At 40.5% G+C, this 25,684-nt stretch overlaps 2 protein-coding genes across 2 annotated transcripts; both read right to left on the reverse strand.

The window, feature by feature from the left end:
- Positions 1-12,998: 12,998 nt before the first annotated feature.
- ptger3 (prostaglandin E receptor 3 (subtype EP3)) lies at positions 12,999-16,911 on the reverse strand. Its single transcript, XM_062394771.1, has 2 exons — positions 15,976-16,911; positions 12,999-14,828 (listed from the first exon to the last, which is right to left on the reverse strand). The coding sequence occupies exons 1-2, from the start codon at positions 16,864-16,866 to the stop codon at positions 14,502-14,504; spliced, it is 1,218 nt and encodes a 405-aa protein (XP_062250755.1). The 5' UTR covers positions 16,867-16,911; the 3' UTR covers positions 12,999-14,501.
- A 3,172-nt stretch (positions 16,912-20,083) lies between these two features.
- zranb2 (zinc finger, RAN-binding domain containing 2) lies at positions 20,084-25,075 on the reverse strand. The gene is made up of 10 exons (XM_062395564.1): positions 24,921-25,075; positions 24,196-24,248; positions 23,993-24,101; positions 23,280-23,362; positions 23,116-23,192; positions 22,760-22,906; positions 22,520-22,674; positions 21,955-22,014; positions 21,285-21,434; positions 20,084-21,066 (listed from the first exon to the last, which is right to left on the reverse strand). Exons 1-10 carry the CDS (start codon positions 24,992-24,994, stop codon positions 21,009-21,011), a joined length of 966 nt encoding a protein of 321 aa, XP_062251548.1. The 5' UTR covers positions 24,995-25,075; the 3' UTR covers positions 20,084-21,008.
- Positions 25,076-25,684: the final 609 nt, after the last annotated feature.

A 25,684-nucleotide genomic window follows, 5' to 3' on the forward strand; every position in this document is an offset into this window, starting at 1 on the left:
ACAAGCTGTTCATGCAGCGGAGTGTGTTTATGGACACCCTGCGACAGCAAACTTCAGCAGCCGCGACCATAATATAATAACAACAGCTACTTCCAGGCCAAAAGGGTCACTCTTCCACCCAGACAGTCCAGAAATCCTCCCTCGGTTGACAGCTAGGACCACCGAAGTGTTTCTGTTATCATCAATGTTTGTCTGTCATCGTGGAGCAGATCTTGGTTCATGGGCAGATCCAGAATTTGGTATTTGCTCTCTTCAACATGGCCAGATAGGGAATGAGCCTTGGTATGCACTGTCCGAGCTCTCTTCTAGTTGACTAAATGAACTGAATGACACACACAAGCAGCGGATCAAATCTTCTTCAAAATAATGGATATCTTGTTAATTAAATCTCTCATTTCATTTGAATAACGTTGCTATTAACAGTTTTCCCTGATGTTTAATCACGTTGCAGTGCCTTTCCTTCACAGATTTCACCAACCAACTGCATTCTAATTGGGTGTTTATCAGAATGGCTAAGTGTTTCATTTGTTGTTCTGTGATAAGAAACAAATCTGAGACTGCAGCGTAGCCATCAGCGAGGATGCAGAGCACGGTGCCATTACAAAGATGTCTGCGGATTGATTTCGCCTTTTACTGCTCAGGCGGCTGGAGGATGCAAAGCTCATCACATCCTTTCCAAAGCCATTTACAAGGCCCACATGACTTTGCAGCTTCATGAAAACCATCATATTCGTGTGACTATTGTTAAGACATCAGATTGAAGAGGAGGGACATGCTGAGGGGTTTTGTTGTGGGAGCAGAGCTGGAGGAACCAAGATGGCAAAACAAACCTTAGCCAAACTCAACAATTAAAGCTGTGATATTTGTCTCACAATGGTACCGTCTTTATAGCAGTGTGTTCCTGGAGAATATGGCTGCAGTCAAAATTCAGTCATGATTAGACTATAACTTCACTATCTTCTACTGTATCTGTGTATAACAGCCCACAGAGACCACTTACCCCCGACGTTTATACGTTTACACTCTTTTGTTACCTTCATGTGCAAACAGCACTGTCTACACCAGGCTCCACTTCTACAGGTCCTTGAACACGTTGCACTCTTTTATGTTTATATTCGCTTAAGAACTGCTCCATCATGAAAATGCTAATGTGGTTCAGCGAGGGCTATTGACTACCGAGGTAAATCCATGCATCAGTCAAAGAGAAGTCCCTCATTATTGAAGGTTTGGTCATTAACATACAGTCGCTGCCTCACTAAATGGTGAACCACACTTATGCTAGAGTAGTGTTCATGAATTTGCTTGTAATAGCTTGTACATTTGTTGTGGTTTTGGCCCATTCAGACTCTACTCAGCAAATACTGAATAGATTGAAATTCTAAATAGTTATTCATGGTGTCCAGAGTATCAACCCTACACGCTATGGTGATCCCCTGATTTGTCTGTAGCACCACCATTGTTTTAGAAACTTAAGAATATATATGTCTCCTCTAAGAATTATTCCTAAATCCCCTCATCACCACAATGTGTGTGGTTTGAAGTGGAAAAAAGTAAATCACGGAAGAGCTTCTGCAAGACTGGGCACAAGAAAAACCTCCTCTGTCTAATCCACCCAATCCCCTGCTGCTCTGTTATATAGTGGCTCGATTATCAGTCGTAAAGTATGCTTGGCAGTTTGCAGAGGGAAACTCATCCAGCTGTATAAGTGTGAAGCAGGGGACGCACATTCGCACAGACATCCCTTAGGTAATTAAAAGTTTAAAACAGTTTGTGCCAGATTTCATAAAAATGGGTTTCTTTAGCAGCTCTGTGATATTTTTTCCCCCCTGTCCATGGGTTTGCTAGTTGGTTTAGCCGTTTTCAGACATGAGCATCGGGTAAAATCGGGAAAATTGTCTATATGGAGTTTTTCCATAGGCTACATTCAGAACAGCAACAAATCCTCTGCATTACTCAGGCGAGGGTGGGAGCAGCCGGGTGCAGCAGCCACTGGCAGGAGGTGAAGTATTAACTCCACTGAGAGAAATAACACAAAGTTGGAACTTATTTTAAAAAGCACACAACTTTAGTGTGCCCTATTTGTATTGTTCACAATCTTGGCTTTAATATAGTGTTACATGCGGCAAGAAACATTATTGTTGTTATACCTGTAACCTGCGAGAGAAGTAATATTTCCCTGAGAATCTAGACCTCTGATACTGGGTGAATATCTTAAATATCAATCTCTCCATATCTGGAGGTTCTCTCAAATGTGTACATTTACTTAATACAAATTTCCTTTTAACAGTAAACCAATTCACAACATAAACATACCATACCACTAATTACAACCAAAACCACAAGTATTAACAATAATAATGGAAATGTTCATACAATGAAATTAAATGTATATACTCTGAAATGTGTCAGTGACTTGTTCTTGTTACTACTTTGAAATTGCAAGTCTATTTATTTGATTTCCCTTATCATGTATCATGAACGTATCGCTAAGCTTAGCTTAGCTTCAAGGCTGCCAATCACCATGACAGCCATGAGCAGCTAAACAGCTCATTAACTAGCATTACTGACATTCACATCACATCACAACACAACATCCTGACTAGTTTTTGCTCCATGAATTCCTGAAACCAAGAGAAAGCTAGGATTCATGCTAATCAGCTAAATTGAGCAGCTAACTCACCTGGGTCATCTTTATCAGTCAGAAGAACACAGAGTCTCATTTGATTTGATTGTCATTGGTTTATAATTTGTTCTTGTTGTTGTTCTTCTTGAATTTATTGTTGCTCTTCTTCTTCTTCTTCTTCTTCTTCTTCTTCTTCTTCTTCTTCTTCTTCGCACACTGTCAGCACCACTTGTTGTACAAACTGTTATTTTTCTTCTTTGCTTTTCTGTGTGGCGCTTATCTGTCACGTGATCTTATCTGTCACGTGATCTTATCTGTCACGTGATCTTATCTGTCACGTGATCTGCAGCAATTTTTGCAGAGTAGCACCTGTGAGAGTTTGCAGGTGATGCGTTTAAGGGACGTAGGGAAGCTATGTAACTACCAAGCGCATTTAGGTGATGCATTTATGGAACATCTGTAAATGGGTACACTACAGAAAATATCCTCTTAACACCATTATTGTTATTTTATTTTACAGTAAAAATAGATTCGGGGCTGTTGAGAAAACTTTTCTGCAGGCCTAGGAGCCCCCCCCCCCCCCCCCCCCAAAAGATAAACCTAATGTGGCTCTCGCTGCAACACTTGTTTGAATTGAAGGGGACTGTTGGGCCTTGGTGCAGGTAGTATGTGCTCAACTGAAAAAAGATTATCGATTTTGATATTTTAATTTAGGAGGAGACAAGCAGCTTCACTAGGTGACAAGGGCAATCAGGGCCTTTAGAGTCAGCAGAGTGACAGTGTTTACTTTACACTAATTATATTAGCCACCGAGCTGACGAGTGACACAGAGAGAGCAGATGAAACCCTTCTGAGACAGGTCGTCTTCTTTCAGCTGTGTTTGGTGTTGCTGTTATCTTGATGGCAAATGACAGAAGGTCATAAAAACGCTTTATAAACAAGCTAATGAAAAAGACAAACAGCCTTGAGAGCCTGACCTTGCAAGTTGCCCTCTCTCATGACTCTGAATCCACACGCACATGTACACACACACAAACACAAACACACACACACCGAGGAGGTGTGTGTTTACCTTCCTGAACAAAATGAAAGATGAAAAATGTATTATTACCACATTACGTGGAGATTCTTTCTAAACAGATTGCGATAATAAACAATAGCTTCCTTTGCATAATTGATTCTCTATTGATTTATTACCACTCGTAATTTTTATGGTGTCTATTTATAGGGTACAGGGATTTAATCGTCGGCATGAGAATAGACACGAACAAGGTTTACACTCCGCTGTTTAATCAGTCACAGCATTGACTTGCCAAGTTGCTAATGATGAAGGCTTGGATGAAATATATCCATTGCACCAGGCCGTCCAAGTAAGTGCCATAACATTTGCTTGTCCTCACAAACCTCAAAAACGTAATACATTGTCTTAGAACAATAATCTTTGTCTCTGCAACATATTGGATTTTTAAAACGTTTCTTTGCAAACTTCTCTAATTATTTGACCTTTTCTGTTTTGGAAGACATTCACACAAGGGTTCAACTCTTGGGTGCATCGTGTCAAAAAGCAGACTAATTGCCACTGCAGTGAAAGAGAAGTAGAACTGTGTAAAGATGCATCAGACTCCACAGGACCATGGAAAAGAGTCAGATGTAATGAGCCACTGTATAATCAATACCTGAGGTGAATGCCACAGGCAGCTACAATGGCCAAAATCAAAGTTGGCACTCAACACCGCTGTTTACTGCTTCATGCACAGATTGTGCAGCTTAAAGGCATATTGACATTTGTTCTCTTTTTCTAAGACTTCTTGTTTGTAAGTGCTACTGATTTAAAAAGGTTTTATAATGGACGCTAAATTGATTCCACGGACACTTATTCATCCTGGAAAGAAGTAAGTCTCCTTAAATGTATCAGTGGAAACTGAATAATCATATCCTTCAGCATCACTGGAGCTATAGAGCGGCTGATGAAAGGAGAAAGCTCAATCATAGATTAATGTTTTTGTTTGCAGGAACTGCAATCAGTGAGATTGATTTATGGCTTAATTTGTTTGTGCTTGGACAGCGGAGAGGAACAGTGGCAGACTGCAGCATAGAAACTAATAGGGGTCCATAGAAGACTGACCAAAATTCTCTGTGTTAATAAAAAAATATAAATCAGGCGACAGGTTGATAGAAAAACAGTGCAGAGATGAAGTGGTGAATATTAACGAAGGGATCTGTGCCTGACAGTGGTGAGTTGATTTAAATGAGGTGAAAGGATCTACAGCATTTGTGAATGGGTACCTTGGTGCAAATGCTCCCACTGGAAACCACATCTTATGATTGGTAAACATATCTTTCCATTTCACCATCATTGTCATTCAGCAGGAGCGTTCCAGCAGCCACAGCACATGCATGCACACGCATACACCAGCGTCATATACCAACCTGACTGGGACCCTAATGCATTTGTTGGCTGAGGTCATACAACCATACCTCGTCTGCAGCCATCGGATTGATTGCTTTTCAGGGATGTGCTCGCTGCCGGATGCTCTCTGCAGGCAGCAGGCGACCTTTTGACTCCTGCTGGTTGTTTACCTTACCTGAAGATAATGTGTCGACACACAAAGCAGCACAGCAATGTTTATGCCTTATTCCCTTTGCATGCAATCTGCCGACAAAGACCTTGTCCATACATTCAAAGCAAACATTAAAAGCGTCAGTGACGTAGAGTGGAGGCATCCATCATCAGCTCGATTAATTTGGTTAAAGACATGCCTCCGCTCTGCCGTGAGAGGCCCGGGAGGAGCAATTATGTCATTTAGAGTAAATGGGGATGTATCTCTCTTAGCTTAATGGGTCTATGGAAGGATGGCATTAAAAAAACAGTAAGGGAAGCGCCACACCAACCGATTTTTCAAGACCAGAAGTCCAAGTCCAAACTTTACAAAAAGTTAGTCAGGAATCTGAATAGAACAAACATGAATCGGTGCTACCTTGCCATCCAGATGTTTTGCTGCTGGATTTTTTGAGATTATCTTTTACCTAAGAACAGTTAGGTTGTCATGGATAAAAGTCGTCCCTGATGTGAGTTTAATAAAATGAGAATATTTGAGTGACTGTGTGAATGGGTGAATATGAACTGTGTCCTAAAATACGTTGACTGGCCATGAATACTAGAAAAGCACTTCAACGTCAATTTACTTTTTTATCATCTTTTTGGAAAATCTTAAATTAGTTTTTTTTGTCTTTCTTTCACATTGTGCGATTGGATATAGGTGAGATTTCGTGAATATTTCTAGGATCTTGACTTAAAAAAGAACCCAGATATGATTAGAGTGTTTAAAGTCGAGTTTTATGAATGTGTATTACTTGGTGCAGATCCAATTTAAAAATCCAGATCTATTGAATTTGAATGTGGTTTTATAAGGGGACTGTTGGACCATGACAGAGGTATTAACTCTGATTGCAACTCTGGTCTTGTTTTTATTGTTCGTATACATTTTACATTAACATCAATATGTTGCACTGTACATCATGACGCGGACTGTGCCCTCCTCATAAAACAACATATACCCTGGGCCTATTGGTCTTAACAGTGATGAATAATGGGACGATAAAGCTTTTAATGGGCCCACTAGAATTTATCAGATGCAGACGTTGGCCTTACTCAGCAATAAAACGGTGGGCAGAACCTGAAGCCTGCTGATTTGCTCTGTTCATGATTTATTGAATTATAGTCTAAAAATCAGTCACAGATGTCATCTTAAAAGCGGCGGACAGGTCCTTCGGCTGTTATTTATGGAGGGTATATTGAACAAGCAAGTGTGGTTGAAGCATCTTTAAATCTTCATTGTTTGGTCCGATCACACCTCGACGCTGAGACACCGTTTAGTACTGTTTGCTACTGAGCAGATGAAACATCATATTTATCAAGAGTTACCAGATTAAAGTCATACCATGCAGAGTATAATTTTCTCATATAACATGAAACGGACTTCTTTGACTCATCAACCTGGCATGAGAGTTACTGATAGTAATATGCAGTTAGAATGGGTGGCGTGATGGTGGTGCAGTGGTTTCACCTCACAGCAAGACGGTTCCCAGCTTGAGTACTGGATCGGCTGAGGTCTTCGTGTCAGCGTCCCCGGCTTCATCCCACGGTCCAGAAACATGCAGATTTGGGTTAGGTTCATATAAGTTGGCCCCGACTCTCTCAGGATAATTGGTATAGACATGGATGAATAGTGTTAGAGCCTTTTTTCCTCCTAATGAGAGATTTTGACATTTAAGCGAATGCTGCTGCACCTGAACACTGTCATATTCTTTACTGGTACCTTGTTAAACTGGAATTGGGGACTGGAGACTTTTTTATAGGACTATTAGTGTCACTCTGAACTTGATGAGTTCTGCTGACAAAATGCTGAAGTGTAGAAGGCCAACAACATCTAATAAATAAGGATGCAGTCTTTAAAAGTCTTTACTGATAGGTGCACATATCTGACCTTTACCAAAATCAAGAATAGAACCACTGAACCCCCTTTGAAGACATTGCACAAGATCAAGAAACAGTTGGTTCATACATGTGCAGCACTGACACCAACAGTATTTAAACCACTCACCAGTGAATCACATCATTACTCTTGGTTGAAGGCCTTTATCATGTCTTCAAAACTTTGAATATGAGTTACAACACCAACAGGATGTTAAATAATGTCTGAAATGCTGCACTGGACATTTAGATGTGTTTGCTTCTTCCACATTTTTGAGGATTTTTACACTATTGGATCATTTTGAAAATAAAAATGTAAATCAATTGTTAATGTGATTAATGTGAGTCTTTTTCCTTTTAACCTGTATTGCACAATTCAAAGTGTATAGACTTTGAAAATGTGGAGACACATTGGGAGTTTCAGGGCAATGACCACCCACAGATTCAATCATTAAAACACTGTATACCCACCATACTTGATTAGTATGATAGTGAAGATGCATTAATAATTAATAACAAAATGCTTTAGCAGCCACAAAGGCCCAACACACATTGAAAAAGTATCCACATATCCTTTAATAGCATACTGCTACATCACATAATCCCTAAATAATATAGTGAATCAAAAGTGTAATGCATATTGAGGTGATGCAAGTCATGTAGATGATAAAAACATATGACAAGGACACTTTAAAAGATAGGAAGAGTATATGTCTGTTTGCTCACCATGTCAATATGTTACGTAACCCTGTCTCTGATGGACATATATCAACATTTCTGAGCACAAAGACACCGAAGGTTGCATATTGGACATCATGCCTCGCCCTCAACACAAAGAACAGAAACTGTGTGAGAGAGCAAAATCAGCCCTCATCTGTGAATCATGTCTCAGAGTTTGGAGTTTTTGTTTAACATTCAAGAGCAGAGGCGTAATGTGAACAAAAGATAAGAAGAAAGTATTTATCTCTATTCATCAGTGATGCTTGGCTGGGGGACAAATCTGTTTTCATGCACATGTGCCACCATCAGATGCTCTTTGAGACACATGCTGCTGGTTCCACCTGATAGTTTGGTTCTTCTTCCCTATAACAGGTTGGAATTATTTAGAATATAGGACAAGATGGTGAATCTCCCTCGTATGTTGGAAGGTTTTCTGCACCTGTTAAGCTACAAACTACCAGTAGATGTTAGCAGGTGTAAGCGGCCATTAGCGGATGTCAGGGACGTAACTAAAATTATCCACAATAGCGTCATCAAGTGTTTTGGTCTTGTGATCAACGATACAGGCCGAACTTGAGTGTATGCTGAGGCTAAAGGTAAATCTGACTGGCTACTGGTTTGCATGGCAGTACTATGTACTACTTGTACGGTCATGTGGCCCACTCAGTAGATCAGACATCATTACCTTTATGTCTTTTAACACTATACACTCAGAACATAGGGCAAGATGGAGAATATTCCTTGTGTGTTCTACCGCACTAATTAATGGCTACCACCAGTTGATGTTAGCGGATGTTAATGACCAACAGGGGATGTTAGGGACAAGTCTTCAGTTTTGAACCTTAGCGTCATCAATTTAAACCTGATGTGTAACGTTTTTAATTGTATCTATTTTATGGCTTTTGAAACAAATCCTATGAGAACAGATTTTAAATACTGATCATCTCTATCTTGTTTGTGAACTTTACTTGATACGACTGAGAAACTAAAGAGATGTTAACCATTGTTTTCTGTTAATTGTTCAGTTACTTTTATAAATAGAATTTTATGTATATTCATACACAAAATGAGATCAAGCCCAACAATTGTTTTCTTCCATATTGTCCAATGATGTTTATAACATTTTGAATTGAATCGGACTAAATCCATCATCCTTGGAGCTGCTGCAGAAATGAGCATGGCTTCTATTGTTGATATAATTTATACGTTTATTCTATCACATAAAGTTAAAGATGACTGAAAAATGGCAACAATATAATCACAACATAAAAAAGAAAATGCCAATGAAGCCGCTACAGATGAGTATCCATTTTAATTGCTCTTTCAAAGATAATGAATGAATTGTATGGGAACAGATAAATGGATATGTTTCAAACAGTAATCTTTTAAATGGACATTTTTCAAAGAACCCATTTCACGGAAACATCCCTATTGAATCTAACAGGCTTTTTCAGAAGAGAAGTGGATGGAGGGAATTTTTTTGCAGCGGTCATACTGGATTTACAGAAACCATTTGACACAGTAGATCACAGCATTTTAGTAATCAAATTAGGAGCCATGGGTTTTAGTGAAATGACCCTGAATTCGGTTCATTCATACCAATCATATCCTACTCAACTGGTTAATGTTAATGACAAAGTCAAGAATCATGGGATGTGGGATGCCACAGGGTAGTATACTGGGCCCTTTATTTTGTTTTCTATTCTATAGGCCTATAAATGATTAAAAGCAACCTCCTCCTGCAACAAAAAGGATGGTAGCACGTAAAACTAGAGGTTACATATTTGGCTATTATTTATCTTAGTCTCAAAAAGTAGAATTAGATGATTATCAGATAATAAAGTATCCCAAAAATTGGGAAAGTCTGAAGCCATTTTTGAGGAGTGTGTGTGTGTTAATATATAATTTTTCATATATATGCTGAAGCTCTATTCAATAACAACACCTTAAAAAACACTTTCATCAAGATATCGCTCAATAACAAATTTCTCAAAAATATGGTACCAAATTCAAAATATTCTCATAGGTTAAGACACAATAATAGCTTTTTTGTGAGAGATAACTTGACACATTTCATTTATTGATTCGATAGCCTATTGGACAAAAATGCATGTTTGTGTGTGTGTGTGTGTGTTTGTGTGTGTGTGTGTGTTTGTGTGTGTGTGTGTGTGTGTGTGTGTGTGTGTGTGTGCGTTTGTGTGTGTGTGTGGGTTAGAGATACAGGCCGACTGATAAAACATTTGGTACTGTTGCAGAATGACGCTCAGGCAGAATGACTCCTCTGCTCCTGTTTCTGTAGAAGCAGATGAGTCAGGGCAGATGAAAGAACCACAGCCTCATCTTCAAACTCTGGCTAGTGAGGAAGAGGACTCTTTAGCCGACTAGCCAGCAGAGCTTTACATATAATTATCACATTTAAAACCCTAATAAATAAAGAGTGTGTGATGGGATAGACCAACAACGGGAGTTAAAAGTGCAACAAGAGCACAACATAGAGGGAAAGAGGTTAGATGATGTTATGGAAGATAAATGTTATCAGAGCATTAAATCCTATGATTACACTTTGGTAAGTAATAAATCACAATATCATTTTGATTGATGTTCAACTGTTTGCTGCATTGAACATAGGCCTGTAGGTGGCATCCAGCAATGGTTCAGTTATCCATCACAGTGAAACAGTATTAAAACAGTGAATAAGCTTATAAGTTTACGTCTCAAATAAAACAAAAAACAAGATTGTGACCTCATCACATGAGGGATGTAATAGATGTGCTTTGATTTTGGTTGAAATATGCTGATTGCGTCCCTTTTGCAGGGGAAAGAGGAAGTGAACAGGAGGAGAGAGCAGAGGAGGAGTGAGAGTGACGGATGAAATATCTGCTGGAGAGGTGAACAGGAGGAGAGAGACAGAACAGACACAGAGTTAATGCAGTTTGCCATCGTTAAAACCATGGACTGTAAGTATACAGATGTAAACACGACAGCTTCCCAAAAGTGGAGCCAACACGCATCTGGTGGCACACCGCCTCCCCCATGTTAGCAGATGGGACATGGACCAATCTAAAAATACTGATGAAATACATATTTAATAAATGTTTTTTTTGTCTTTTTAGGTAGTTCTTGTTTCAGTTCTGGATACTGGGAGGAAGGGGGGAAGCGTTGTTTATCTTTTTAGATATAGTCATCACATCATTTTCAAAACAAAACAAAGCATTAGCGATATACAAACAAACACATGCTGTTTTATTTATGTGAAGCATCTTCTTTTTTCTCAGGGTTTTACTGCGGCTGCTGAAAATAGATGTTCTAACACAGTCGTGCTCATTTTGGTCATTTTCATTTGTTCTATGTAGTTTGTTTAAATGTCATAGACGTCTCCACACCATACCAGAAGCTTTTTGATAGAGCAGAGTGTCTTATGATGTATCTTTATTTTACTCTGAAAGATTCCTAACACACCCCTGCACAGATCCAGATCAATTAAGCCTGTGAGAAAACCCAACCTGACGTGTTGTGTTTTTTCTTAAAGCGGCATGGACCGTAATAGTCATCATGTTTAAAGCAGATAGAAAATTATTTATGAAGCCAAACATGAATTATCATCACTTTTTTTAATCAGTAAACTGGAGTTTACAGATATTTGCATCTCATCACGGTGTAGCAGCCCTGCAGTTTAAATGAACATCTATATTTCATGAGTGTAAACTCTTCAGCATAATTAAAGAAAATCTTTTCCTGTAAACATTATGTACATGATTCTGCTGGGTCCATTCAAGTTAGATTGAAATGTTAAAATTATTATTCTTCAATTTTCCTTCCCACCATGTGGCTCGGGCTCGGGCTGGCTGTAACTCCCTGGAAAATTCACAAACACATATAGGGCCAAGTAGCCTTCAGGGGATATTCCTCTGTGTAATTATTTTTCCTCGACTGACGAGCAGGAAGCAGCGTCTCACAATCCTGGATGGAGGACGGAGATAATTACGCCACAGATTCAAGTGAGCAGAGTGAATCGTAAACACGACATATCCCACAGCAAATTACGAATAAATGCAGTCATTGTTTTGAACGCATGAATCAAACCCCTGATGTCACTGACTGAAGTGTACATTAACCGTAGCACCACAGGAACATGTGCTTCGGGTCAATACTCGTAATGCAGCACCACAGGCCCAATTAGTGGAACATTCATTACAGTGAACGCTGCCCATGTTATTCTGACGGCACTTACGACGTTAATGACAGTGATTAACTGGAGCGGAATACATTAGTGTTTTCACGTTTTAACAATCAAGGTACCATATGTAAATGTCTCTATACATTCACGGCTCCTATGAACTCCAAAATTAGGAATAATGGAAAATAATTTGTTTCTATGCAATGCAAATTTGGTTTGACCTCTGACAAGGTTGTGTTTTCACCATACATTTTTTGGTGAAGATCCATATAAGCAGGCTCAATGAGTGGATCCTTTTTTTCTTTTCGACATAAATAATTCATGGTTGTTGATGGGGAAACAAAAACAGGCATTTTCAGGATACTTATGTTTATGCACGTGTGTAATTTGTGAATTTAAATGTGATTTCATATGGGGCGGTGTGGCCTAGGAGTAGAGTGGAGAGTCGTCCTCCAACAAGAAAGTTGGCTGTTCAATCCTCACTCTTCCCCATCTGAATGCCGAAGTGTCCTTGGGCAAGATACTGAACCCCTAAATGGCCCCTCATAGATGTTGAATGCACTAATTGTAAGATGCTTTGGATATAAGCGTCTGCCAAATGACATGTCATTTCATAAAGAGTCTTTAGCGCTGCTGCAGAGTTACGCACTCTATTGAATACAATTGGTTCTTTGTGTTTGTGTGTTTACTCACCGACTAAGGTTACACCTTGAGACTTATACTAAGGCAGACCGGCTTCACAATCAATAGAACTCCACTCTCATGCTAGCAGATCAACAGCTACATAGAAATGGAAAATGTTCATCTTCCACAAGGCTACTGCAGATAACAACTTCCTAGGGTCATTATCACTGAGCATGTGTTTCTCACATTTGAAAGCAAAGGCAGGACCAAGGCGAGTGGACATTATCTAATAATGTTTACTGCTGAGCAGAGAAGGCCGAGTGCTTGTGATGAGAGAAATTGTCCAAAAGCCTGAAGGTTACAGTCCATACACCAACGAGATGGTGTTATACAAGACCCCATCGAAAATGTTTACACCACCGTAAAAAGAAATAGATTCCAGCGCTCTTTGTCAATTACATTTAGTCAGCTGGGAGACAAGCACCTCATTAGAACATGCCTTGATTTCATCTGAGACCTCTGAGACATTGCACTGAACACATGAAAGGAAATGATCATTCAGCATCAACGCAACAAGAACAGTTGGGGAGATGAGAGAGAAATAAAAGATGGAATATCAAAGGACACATTAAAAACGTCCAAATTAATCACCATCAGATTAAAAGCATGAGGCGAATTTATATAGCTGGTTTAAACTTTCTGTAGCTGCAGCTACAACCCTCTGCACAGGCAGAACTATTTTAATGTGACCACAATCCATTGTTAAGAGGTTTCTAAAACCACAAAAAACTGTGTTCAGCAGCTTCAAACATGCCAAAAAAGCTTTTTAATCTTTTTATAGTTTGTACTGTTTTGAGTTTTGGACAGTTTGGACATGACCTTTAGATTTCCATTATATTTTCTGCTGGTCATCATTTTATCCAAACAGCACCTATTCCTCCACTTATTTTGACATGACTGGTCATAAGACTCCAGCAATTATGTTTCTTTTTTCTTTCCAGGAAAGATTTGGCTGGTGAGATTTGACCCCTTGTCAGGACGTGTTACAGATCATGAACGCGTCTAAAACACATGGCGACAAATGAGAAGCTTCACATTTCAGAGTCCCAGCTGGTTGCCTAGGAACACCGTGTACAGTGTATTATAAAATTTACAACAGCCGACTCCCGACTGGAACCATCACCAGCATTTTGCTCAGAAACAACTTGACCTCACACGACAGCAACACTCTTAATAAATACTTAAAATAAACAGTTGGCTCCAGTTTTTTTTTCTTCTTCTGAATGTCCAGCGATAACATTTCATGTAAGATACAACAAAGCTATTTACAACTTCATGTGAGCAATTTACACAGTTTTTTTTCAATTTACAGACATTCACAACAGCCATTGATTTGTCCTTAAATTGGCTCATGGCTTCAAGTTGTTGAAAGCAGTGACTCAGATCACAGACTAAAAAAAAGGCAGGATGAGATGCACCGCTTCCATATAAGTCAGTTTAAAGTCACACATATTCAGCGGCTGCACGTGGGAGATGTTATCAAAACAGAAAAGTAGCAAAGAGAGAATTCCTGGCAGCCGCGCCGGAGCCGAATGCAAGAAGTGACACGGTCATGCGTCCACATGCTGGTTAGGTGACTTTGAATGGAATGTGTTGAAAGCAAAACAAATGCACCCAGAGCTGAGTAGAATGCTTCTCATTGACAATGCATTAGAGGGACTACTCTTGTCTCCCGTTGCACAATATCCTTCTGTGTCAAAATATTCCTTTTTTTTTTACTTTCTCACACCTCTTCCAAGACAGTCCTGCGTCCACATTCACATCCGTCTAATCTGTCCTGGCTTCACGGCCTCACCAGAGCATCTCTGACGTCAAAGGTCGTCTCAGCCACTTTGTGCTCTATGAAGGTTGCTGCTGTCCTGGCTCTGCTTGTTGAGCGCGTCCAGTGCATTCCGATTCTCCTTGCGATCCTCCAGGGAGCAGTTGGACACGGCGTTGGCCACGATGCAGAACTTGCGGAGGAGGATCTCCCTGAGGAGCAGATAGACCCACGGGTCAAGGATCTGGTTGAGGGAGGCCAGGCGGATCGCCGTCAGGAAGAAGTTGCAGTCCAAGCTGACGTCCCGGCTAGAGGAGTTGGTGGATATCCCCACTTTGGAGTTGCAATCGTGGGAGGAGACCTGGGTGGAGATCATCCTCAGCATCAGTACCTGAGGGGAGAAGGAGAGGCAGGCACGGGTTTGTACCAATCTGTAGGACTCGGACAAACGGCCTTAAATGGCTTAAACTGAGAGAGTTAGTAGAAATGGTGTTATTCAGGGACAATCTTATAGGAGAAAAACATGTCCTCACTGCGAGTACCGCCTCTGTGCTGTCACTGCAACCACAGAGCCGTATCTTCTATTAATATCATTCTTTGGAACTATTAAATGTGTGCCTGACAGGGCATGACCTCATAGCACACTGAGCAGACCCCCCAAACAGGACTCGGCTAAGTGGATTGCTCCGTAATGGCAGCAGCATTTCAAAGGAAGTACACGTGACAGCTAACTGTGGCTTTGTGTGTTCGGAGCAGAGAGAGGGAAAAGTAAATAATTTACAAGCATGAACGCTAAATTTATTTTGTATTAAATCAGTTCAGTTACATCAAGCCATGAATGTGTACAGCAGCTACGCGTTTACAGGGATGATACAGTTACACAGCATTTTGTGGTAATATTCCTGACGATTAGCTGCACCATTTTAATCTAATAGCCGTGATTAGCATGGTGATTTGTTTGGTACTCTAACAGCAAGAGCTGCTATAATGGTCTGGTCTTACTTAGCTCATAATGCTTTTTACTGCTTTTAGAAGCACTTTCAATTTGCTTATGTGAGGTTTTATTTAAACCTGCATTACAGGAAGTTTTTATTGTAAAAAAAAAAAATGTTGGAGCTACATTCATGTTTTTTATTGACAATAAATATCCTGCTCAAATCTACAACTTGGTGAAATAACAGTTTGTCTAACACTTCTTGATCATTGTCAGCACATTTTTCTAAACACCGTGATATGATTACAGTGATAGTTTTGTTGTTATGAAGTGGTACTGCTATCATTGTACCAACATTACATTTATAAATACTTATGGCCATTATAACAACCAGTCTGACTGAGCTTAAATATGACTAAACAGTTCCTGGTCCCTCTCTTCTCTCCTCACTTCTCTTCAACCCTTCAATTTTTCTTAGCTCTTCCCAAACCAGTTGAGTCAGATGTCTTCACACACTGGTTCAGTCTGGTTGGGTTTCTCTATAATATGTAGTGCCTTGCATGCTTTTGTATCGGCTGCAGTGCATTGCCTATTAATAACGTACCAGTAAAGGGGACCAGCACACGAGAAGGACGCACATAATCCCTAACAGCTGAATGACGGTCTCCGTGGTGAGTCGCTCCCACTGTTTGGAGGACTGGGACGTGCCGGACTTGGTTTTGCACCGGACAATCAAGCCCCGGATCGTCACCACGTTACAGGACAGGGTCACCAGCAGAGAGAAAATCCCCAGCACCGCGAAAGTGATGGCGAAGAACATGTTGCCTGGGACCTCTCTGTCTCCGATGCTGATAAAGCACCAGGTGCCCGGCCACTGACGCGTATACTCCCCGACCCCCACGATGGGCAGCAGCGCAAAGAGCAGCACCAGGAACCAGATGGCAGCCAGGGTCTGCTTAGTCACACTTGTCCTCATATGGCTGGAGTACCAGTGTGGGTTCGTTATCGCCATGGCCCTCTCAATCGCCATGGCACTGGCCAAGAAGAGCGCGCACAGGCCAAAAGTTGTCATGCACACGCCGAAAAAGGCGCAAAGTTTGCCCGATGAGTCGATGCGCTCCCAGCTCAGGTCAGCTCTGTAAACTGATATGACTATTGGGCTCGTCAGCAGCTGTCCAAACAGATCAGTGAGCGCCAGAGATCCAATGCAAAGCAGGAACGACCTTTTCCTTTTGTTCTCCTTCTTTATATAGGAGACGTAGACCAGGATGAGAGCCAGAGAGTTGCCCACCATGCCGGTGATCATCATGGTGATAGGGAAACCCACTGATACGGATCCACAGCTGGAGTTCTTGGTGACATTGTCTTCGCGCAATGTCTTGGAGATGTTGGCGCTCAGCATATCTGCAGCCGATGTTTGCAAGCCCTCCACAGAGTCACAACCGTCCGCAGTCATCCTTTGGGGAAGGATAAACCTACACATAGCAGTGAGCATCGCGTGTGTGTCTCCAGCATCCTCTCACGCTCCACACTGCTCCGGCTGAACGCACTGTTTGGAGGCGCGTCGGCTTCTTTACGCGCTGGAGGCGGGACTTTACGCAGAGAAGCACCCGGAGGCAGCACACAGCTGAGGGTGTGTGTGGTTTAAATAGATTTAACAAATCATTATCATGACTCCTGGAACCTTAAAGCGATGTTTGCCTTACGATGAACCCAGTATATTAACTATGGCTGCAGCACCTCAGTGGAACAAGGTGCCTGACACGCACCTGCTGCCCACACGATACCATCAACATATCAGAAGTGAACCACAGATGAGATAAGGAACAAGTAACATGCTGTGGTCCTGGAAACATAACCCTTAACCATCTGATCACAGATAAACTATTGTAGGCTCCAATAAAAGTGAGATATTGGCTATTAAATCAAATACATTCGGCTAATGGAGATTTTTAGAGCAACTTCACATTAAAGGAGATTGAATTGTGCATAATTTTATTTGAGGAATATGTTTGATAATGGTTTTGAAGTGTATCTCCTTTTATTAATATGTTCCGTGCCTGTGCATTTATTATTTTAAATGAATTAGGCTCAAATTTCAGAGAAATGAGAATGGCATTGAGACTTGCAGGGGTGGCAGGGATATAAAGCCCACAGTATCCAATTAGTCCATATTAACTTGGAAAAGCCCCCAATTGTCCTCAAAAACGACACATTATCGTGGAACATGAGTTAAGAATCAAATTTGAATTTCTAATGGTGGCATTAGAAATCCATGAGATGGTTTTATTTCTGCATATTTAGATATCGTTTTTTCAGCCAATCAGTCTGTAATGTGGCCATAGTAAGCCATTACAGATTATGTGGTACTTTACATTTTTAACTAAAACGTTCAGAAAGACTGCCTTTCTTTATTAATCAGTTTAAAGTATTACTATGCATGGCAACTTAACACTGAATGTTGTGGGAAGGTTCAGTTGTATTTATTTTTTACTAGTTTAACTCCCTGGGGCTGATTTCAGAAATAAGGAAGTGAACAGAAATTATATCAAGGTTATAGTTTTCTTAAAAATTTGGATTTCAGAAACATACACAGACAGATGCTTATCACCCTTTGTGCCACTTAGATCCAGGATATCCAGTGTTTATACAGTGATGCTGATTAAAATGCAAAAGTAAATTTCTCTGAGCTTCAAACTTCGGTCTCTCGGGTGCTGCTATTCACATGAACTGCCACTGTGCTGCTGACTGAAGTGGCTTTCTGATTGGGGCTCACAGCGCGTGAGGATAGGGCTTTTTAATCTGTTGCCTTATGTGCGGCCTTCATGTGACCGAGCAGAACCTTTGACAGTCTGCAAGATGAGCAAGCATGTTTGTAGTTGCAGGCAGTTATGGTTAACACAGCATGAGTTTGGATGCAGCCTGGGCTGAGGACTGGTTTCCTGCAGCAGAGAACAAAGTGGTCCATTACTAACCGTGTGTGCTCTCCCTGCTTCGCTGCAGAGTCTGTTACTGACACTGCACTGAACTAAGAGAGCAGGGCAGCTGCTGGTGGTGGAGAGGGACACCCTGCTGCGCTCACTTACACTCACACACTGAGGCGAGAGCTTGTTCTTAATAATACATTAATCCGTGTAGCACTTCTCAATACAAGTTACAGAATAAACAAATGTATAGCAAAGGTGCCGATAATAAAAGCAATAAACATCACATGATAAAAACGATTTGGTAAAGATGTGTCCCTGGAAGTGAGATACGACAGGTAATCAATTCTAATCCTCTCTGGTAGATTCTTCCTACTTCTGATTGGTTTCTTCTAGTCACAACTTTTCATTTATAAAGGTATGGAATTAGATTTTACAAAACTGATAGAGCAATGCATTTTTATGGGCTGAAGCTTCATTCGATTACACAGACATAATCATTTAACCTCCAATCCAGACTTGATATAATTGTACGGTTGTTCCTTTCTGAGTGATTTTTTACCATCTGCAGTGAACTTTGAAACGATGTTGAATTTGCATACCATCTCGTTTAAATGACCCCTGTAAACCAGCTACAGTGCATTTGCTTTATGAATAAACCAGTGCATTCAGCCCAGCGTACCCAGGGTAGCAAAGTGCCACCTGTTGACCAAACAGAGAATGACAACACTAAATGAGGAGAATTGCCCGGTTCATCTGTTCAGTTCATGGCCTACCTTTGTATTTTCTCTTTAGTTATTATTTTCAAGATTGACAGGATTATCCAAATTTTAGAATGTAAGTAGTTTTGTTTAGGAGAATTACAGAAATAACCCCCCTACCAACCACTTTAAGCTCTTTCAAAAAATATTTACGATTTGTGTTGTGAAACATTTGAGGGCATTTACTGCATCGAAACAATAAAACTGGTCTATTTGCACTTGTACAAACATGATGCTCAACTGTCTCTTTGTAGAACCTTCGCTTCATTGGAAAATTACAACAAATTGCTCCTGCACTTGAAATTTTTTCAACAAATCAGCAAATTCATGTTTGCACAAATGGTTCTCTAAAATATGAAACAGAATTTAGTCATTTCCCAATAGATTGGATCCCAGAGGTCTGGTATGGTTTAGGTGGACAAAACAAATACTTATACATATATATATATATATATATTCCTTTCCCAAAATAAAGGTTTTGCAGAACTTTAAGAGTTTTAGTCTTTCAGACATCAAATATTTATTCATTGTTCAAACCCAGAAGTAATAAATCTCCTTTGGGATCACAGGGATCCTTAGTCTCTGCCACAATTTCCGAGCGGCTTGGGGCCGATGACGTTGGGGCCTCCTGCCCAAAACAATGGGTGTGTGAAAAATAAGACTTTAAAAGATGTCAGTAAATTATATATCACTGTAATGTCCTAATATTATATATATACATATAGATAAACTCCATATTGACAGTTTCCTTGACTGATAAAAATGCATTAATGTAAACAAATGTACTAGCCTAATAGTTTTAATATATATAGATTCAACAACTGACCATTAAAAGAACAATCCGTTAGAGTGCACCTTCATAAACCTCTATTAGATTACTCTGTTAATATCTCGGTCAAACCAATGTCCTCATAACAATTGATGCAAATATTCGAGGATCAATTATAAAGTCATATTTAACAAACATCAACAGTGCTCAACATCAAATACTATCCTTACCTTTGTCAAATAAAAGACAAACATTAAACAATGGCGACAGGATTTTATTTACACGTGTACACTCTAGTTGATTCACCAGTAAAAAGACTGTAATGGCATTCTACTATTATGGGACAAAAGGGTTGTTACTGTTATAACTTTTTGCACTGAAGGACAAAAATCTGTCTTAATTTGAATTAGTTTCAAAGGTGAAAAAAGAAGAGGGATAACTGAGTTGTTAAGTAGGCCTCAACTGTGTTAAGCAAAATAAAATAAAAATGTCATTCATGCATCCGTACGTACACATGAAGCATTTTTTTCATGGACCGAAAATGTGGGACTTCCTCCATTTACACAAACCAAGAAATATCAAAAAGGAAAATACTTACCTTGAAAACACCAAAACAAAATTTGCATATATCAAGAAAATCAAACAAACGGGCCAAATGTCATTGCTACGTCTCATTTTCTAACTTGGTGCTAAAGGACTTTATACTTGATTCTTTAAAAAATAAAAATTTGACTGCATGTAATGACAAAACAAAGAAAGAACCGACTTTTAAAAAACACAATCTCAGAGGTTTCCCGCACCAAAAAATAATAATCATAATTTCATTTCCCCCCACAGTTGAGTAGAATAAAATGACCTGCCATTAGGATATTGCGCATTTAAATGGGATACAGCCTCTTCACAGTTTATCTAATTTTCTTATAGGACCAAACAGTTTGGTTTATTGGACACCTATAGTTACACTTGTCACAGGTTGGGGGTGTATATGGTTTTGAAAAGGAGCATGGTGGATAGCGGAGAGAATTCACGTGGCCGCCATTCTCTTTTAAGGGAAATAAGACTTTGGGAGGTTGTGTGAAAATGAACAGCATACTCAATGAATGTGGTTGTTTTCTTTTTCCTTACAACACAACATGCACTTGTACTAAGGTTCCTTTTGTCGTTTTGAAAGGCTGCAATAAAGTTATGCCTTTTTTGAACTGGAGCCAGAATGTGAGGATCCGGAGGACTGGCCACGGCACCTGCAATCACACAAACATCATGGGAAGAAGAACAAGGTCAGCGGGCGACTCAGTTATTGATGATTCAGTTGTGCAATCAAAAATTCAGATAAAAATTAAAAATAAATATATATTTAACAGGGCAAAATGTGAACATATTTCTGTGAAATGTAACTCTTATAAGCGAGCCGAGAGACAATAATAATCAGTGCCAGTGTGGTATTCCGCAGAACCCAAACCTTTCGGACGAACGTGATCTAGAGCGCCTGCGTTTCCTCCCTGCAGATGAGGACCTGGAGCGGCTGCGCTTCTGTGTCCTCTCGGGTGAGGAGGAGGGCGAGCGGGACCTCTTCCGCGGAGAAGAGCCCTTTCCAGACCTGGAGCTGGATCTTTTGGAGGAATAAACCAAGCACTGAGGTCAGTAAGGTCCAGACAAGAGCATCACCAGGATGGGCATTTATCAAGCTTCTCTGAACAAGATCACTGACGTATGCTTCGGGGAAAGAAATCGACCCTGAACGGTGTATTTCTCACTGATTCAAGTAAATATTTAGCTTTAAACATTGAAGAGATTTAGAACACCACTGCAGAGAGATGCTTGATGAAGACCCCAGAGTCTATTCAGCCTTCTGAGCCTTTTTAACTTTCAAAATGAAACAAAAGCTGCAGTACTTCAATTGTGGCCTAACTGACACCAGGAGCAGAACCACATCAAGTGATTGAAACCCATAAAAGTTTGACTCGTGACCAAAATAAAAATCAGCTGATTGAAGAAGAGTCCCACTGTGTGGAGTAATCACACTGCAGTCTGTGTTCAAACTTTAACTAGTGGATAGGAGTTTTCTGGAGCTTACAGCCCCACACATACATACACTCTCTAAGGGAGAGAGTGCATGCCACCTCATTCACCTGGAGTGGGACCTGGAGCGAGATCCAGATCTGGAGCTGGATGAGCTTCTAGAGCCAGATCTGAAACACAAAAAGACAAAATCTTTCCAATATTTTCAAAACAGAATCGCAGCTACATAAGTAGTTAATGTAGCAATTCACAGGCCAACTATTTAACTTTACTTAAGTTTTTTTGACAGTAACTAGTCTCACTCAAACATATTCCAATGACAAACCATATATATCTGTGGGTTGACTGCAGTAATAGAAAGATAACAAATATGACCAAATCTAACTGAAACAGGTGAACCAATAAATAAACAATGCAAAAGAAAAACATTGTGCTTCTTGGATCAACACTACAAATAAACAAGTCCTTCCATCTTAAAACCCAACACAATAAATATAATTAAAAACAATCACTCATCTAATAGCGGGGGGGGGGGGGGGGGGGGGGTTCAGAGGAAGGTACAACAACACGTCAGCAGAACAGGACATTCAATTGATGTTGATCAGTGAATCAGAGGGAAGATTGAACTGATACTGACATTTTGCCCGGAGTTACCCTTGACCTGTACCCTTTTACCTGGACCTCGACCGTGAACTGGAGCTGGAGGAGCGGGACGACGAGCCCGAGTGGGACGAGCCCGAGCGGCTGCTCTTTTTCTTGGCTGGCTTCTCTTCTTCATCGCTGGCGACCAGGTCGTACTTTGACAGGTCTCCGTCTTCATCATCATCATCCTGTTGACAGAAGGGGGTTTAATACAACATCCATATTTGTTATTGTTTTGATTTGTGCTCTCGAATATCCAGCCTTCATTCTTACATCCAGTTTGTACTTGGACAGGTCGCCCTCTTCCTCTTCGTCATCATCTTCTTCATCCTCGTCTTCTTCACGTTTTGCAACTACTACTTTCTTTTCAACTTCTTTAGAGGAAGATGTTCCGCGAAACTTTTTCTTTTTCCGACCAAACTGCAGAAGAAGGCCCAACAGATTCCACATCAGTAAATGCTACACCTGACACATAGGCAACGATGACTACTTGCTGGTTTTTGTAATGGAAACCAAGTGTCTCTTTTCAACATATGCTAACTCATCAGAACAAGATTACGTTATGGCTGAAGTGTCTCAATGATCAAACATTACATCTGATAAATGATTCAGCACAATCATAATCTCACCTCGTCATATTCACCATCAGATTCCTCACGTTCAATGTATTCTACATTCTCCCTTTCATTGAACCCTCCACCATAACCTGTGAGCAGATGAGAGAAAATAAGAAGTCAGGAACTGATATTCCAAAGGAGAAAGAAACGGGCGAACAGAAAACGTGTCACGTTACCTGTTCTCTCTTCGAGCTTGGCATATTTAGGTGTGTTACACATGTTGCACTCTGACCGTCTAGCCCAGTTCACGTTGCCACATCTTTATGAAACAAAGTGAGGGAAAAAAAACACAATTAATATTTGATGTCAAAGTAAAAATGCTTAACTTATGAAATATATGCTTACCAAACCTCCTTAAGATGTTATGTTGTTATTACTGTATGTGTTTGTTGTCAGTTTGAATCTTATCTTATTTGTTTGAGAGTAAAACTATACAAAAACAACACATCAACACATTTTAAACTAGTTGGAAGGAAGTGGTATGGGTCAGAGAGAACTCAATGTTGGGGGCGATTTTTCCAGCGATGGGGCATTTAACATTTTCACCCCTGTCCCATGAAATAATTCATAGAATAAATAAATCAGGAACATTTCGGGAAGGATATCTATGTGTGTGTGTACATTTTGGTGCAGCTTGAATTAAAGAGGATTGCTGGAAGTTGTGTGTGATTTCTGGGTGCCAGTCAAGTTATCATGAACCTTACCTGAGAACAAAAACGTCATGTACTACAAACCCAATGATCAACTACACGATTTAGCGGTTAGTTTCTAATTTGTGTTTAAATGCAATGAATGTCTGAGACTTTACATCCGATATGACACCGATGTGATGGGTGTTTGAATGTGACGCCTCATAGGGCCTTCACTGAATGTTACCATGAATACATACGTTTTGCATTGCCAGTCGTTTGCACTGAAGAGGCCTCTGCTCTTCTCGGCCAGGGTTTTCCCAATCTCCGTTCCACCAGCTTTCATCATCTTTGCCTCTGTGCTTTTCTCTGTTGTGACACAAAACAACGTGTGTTAGTAATGGCAGCTTTTCCTGGGAGAAGGTATTCTGAAAGACATATGGATAAAGCATAACGGACTCACCGACGCCACATCTGTTGCAGCTTGTTCTTCTGGCAAAATTCACATTACCACACCTGCACACACACAGACGATAGGGAGCATGTTACGAGATCATTCCAGCATAAAAATTGACATGTTACAATAAACGTACGCCAGTGGATCTGTGATGTTTTAACTATTGTATTGACGTGTCACAGCAGTAGTGAGTTGTGTGTTTTAGTATGTGAATTGGGGGGAGGGCTGATCTCTGGCCTCTGCAGCTGGCGTGTCCGTCAGTTGTGACGGTTTGAACGCAGATCACTCGCAACGTGATACGTCTCACTCCACGTTCAAGTTGCAGTCGTGACAACTCACCTCCTACTACAGTGAAACCAGCACCCACACCCGATCTGACCTCAGCCCACACAAGCTAACGACAGCTAGCATTGCTATACAGAAAGTACGCGCGTCTTCGCAACTTAAATTGACCCTCAAGTGGCATGAAAACATGACGCGTGTCCCCCACTCTCTGGTGCACAGTCGATACGTGGCGTGTATCCTGCTCGTGGTGTTGTTATCGAGCAGGGAACTAAGAGGTGAAGGCCACTGTTAGCCAGTGTGCTTAGCTAGCTAGCGTCAGACAAATGCTAAGAGGCCCGAGCTAGCCACCGTTAGCTTGCTAGCACGGTGGACAAATCAATTTCCACCTGAACTAAAGCACCTAGCCTGAAAATGTTTGTTTTTTCCCACGCGTGAGGGGCACGTACTTTTTGTCAGGACAGATCCAGTCTCCGTCGCTGACCCGAAAGCTCTTCCCCGACATGTTGCTGTCTGTTAACATTGGAGCGCTGGATGTGTCCGTGTGAGATCCGTGTGTTCAGTCCACCTCTCTGCGCTGCTGCGTTCACGTGCTCCCAAGTACCTCCGGCAACTCACCGTTCTGTGCACGGACATTTGGGAAAACATTGACTGTGGTGTTTACAGTGCAAATCGAATGTGGCCAAGAGTTGTGTTTTTGACGCTAATAACACAGTTATTACCTTGTACGTGACTTCAAACGACCAGGTTGTATAATACAAATATATTCCTGGAGGTGTTTGAATGCAACACTGACAAAGGACGTAGCTGTTTTGTTGAGAAAAGTTCAGAAGACACATTAAGTTTTTTAATCTAAATACTTAACTGATGGTGTTACACTCACGGGTAGTAGTTTATTCAGTCAATAAAAGATGAGAATTAGTCACAATAATGCAAGTATCCACTACAATGCACTATAATCTACAATAATATGTAAATAAACCTAGTCTTACACACCAGTGGTCCATGCATCAAGTATAATTCATCTGCATCTACACATGCGATATTGACAAATGTAACTTTAAAGGTCCAGTGTGTAAGATTTATGTGAAAGGGATCCATCGACAGACATTTAATTAAAAATAATCCTAGTGATGTTTTGACGACTGTGTTTCATCTAAATTATACAAATTGTTTTTGTATTTCCCCTAGAATGGGCCTTTATATTGAAATA

Source organism: Platichthys flesus, chromosome 9 (genome assembly GCF_949316205.1).
Source record: "Platichthys flesus chromosome 9, fPlaFle2.1, whole genome shotgun sequence".
Lineage (NCBI taxonomy): Eukaryota > Metazoa > Chordata > Actinopteri > Pleuronectiformes > Pleuronectidae > Platichthys > Platichthys flesus.

What these genes read in the sequence shown, in the direction of transcription:
- zranb2 (XM_062395564.1), bottom strand. Translation starts at nt 24,994, where the DNA reads ATGTTAACAGACAGCAACATGTCGGGGAAGAGCTTTCGGGTCAGCGAC. An exon ending in TGGATCTGTCCTGACAAAAA is followed by an intron (nt 24,249 to 24,920) that starts GTACGTGCCCCT and finishes GTGTGTGTGCAG; the next exon opens with GTGTGGTAATGTGAATTTTG. An exon ending in AACGACTGGCAATGCAAAAC is followed by an intron (nt 23,363 to 23,992) that starts GTATGTATTCAT and finishes TGTTTCATAAAG; the next exon opens with ATGTGGCAACGTGAACTGGG.
- ptger3 (XM_062394771.1), bottom strand. Translation starts at nt 16,866, where the DNA reads ATGCTCACTGCTATGTGTAGGTTTATCCTTCCCCAAAGGATGACTGCG. An exon ending in TGTGCTGGTCCCCTTTACTG is followed by an intron (nt 14,829 to 15,975) that starts GTACGTTATTAA and finishes TTCTCCCCTCAG; the next exon opens with GTACTGATGCTGAGGATGAT.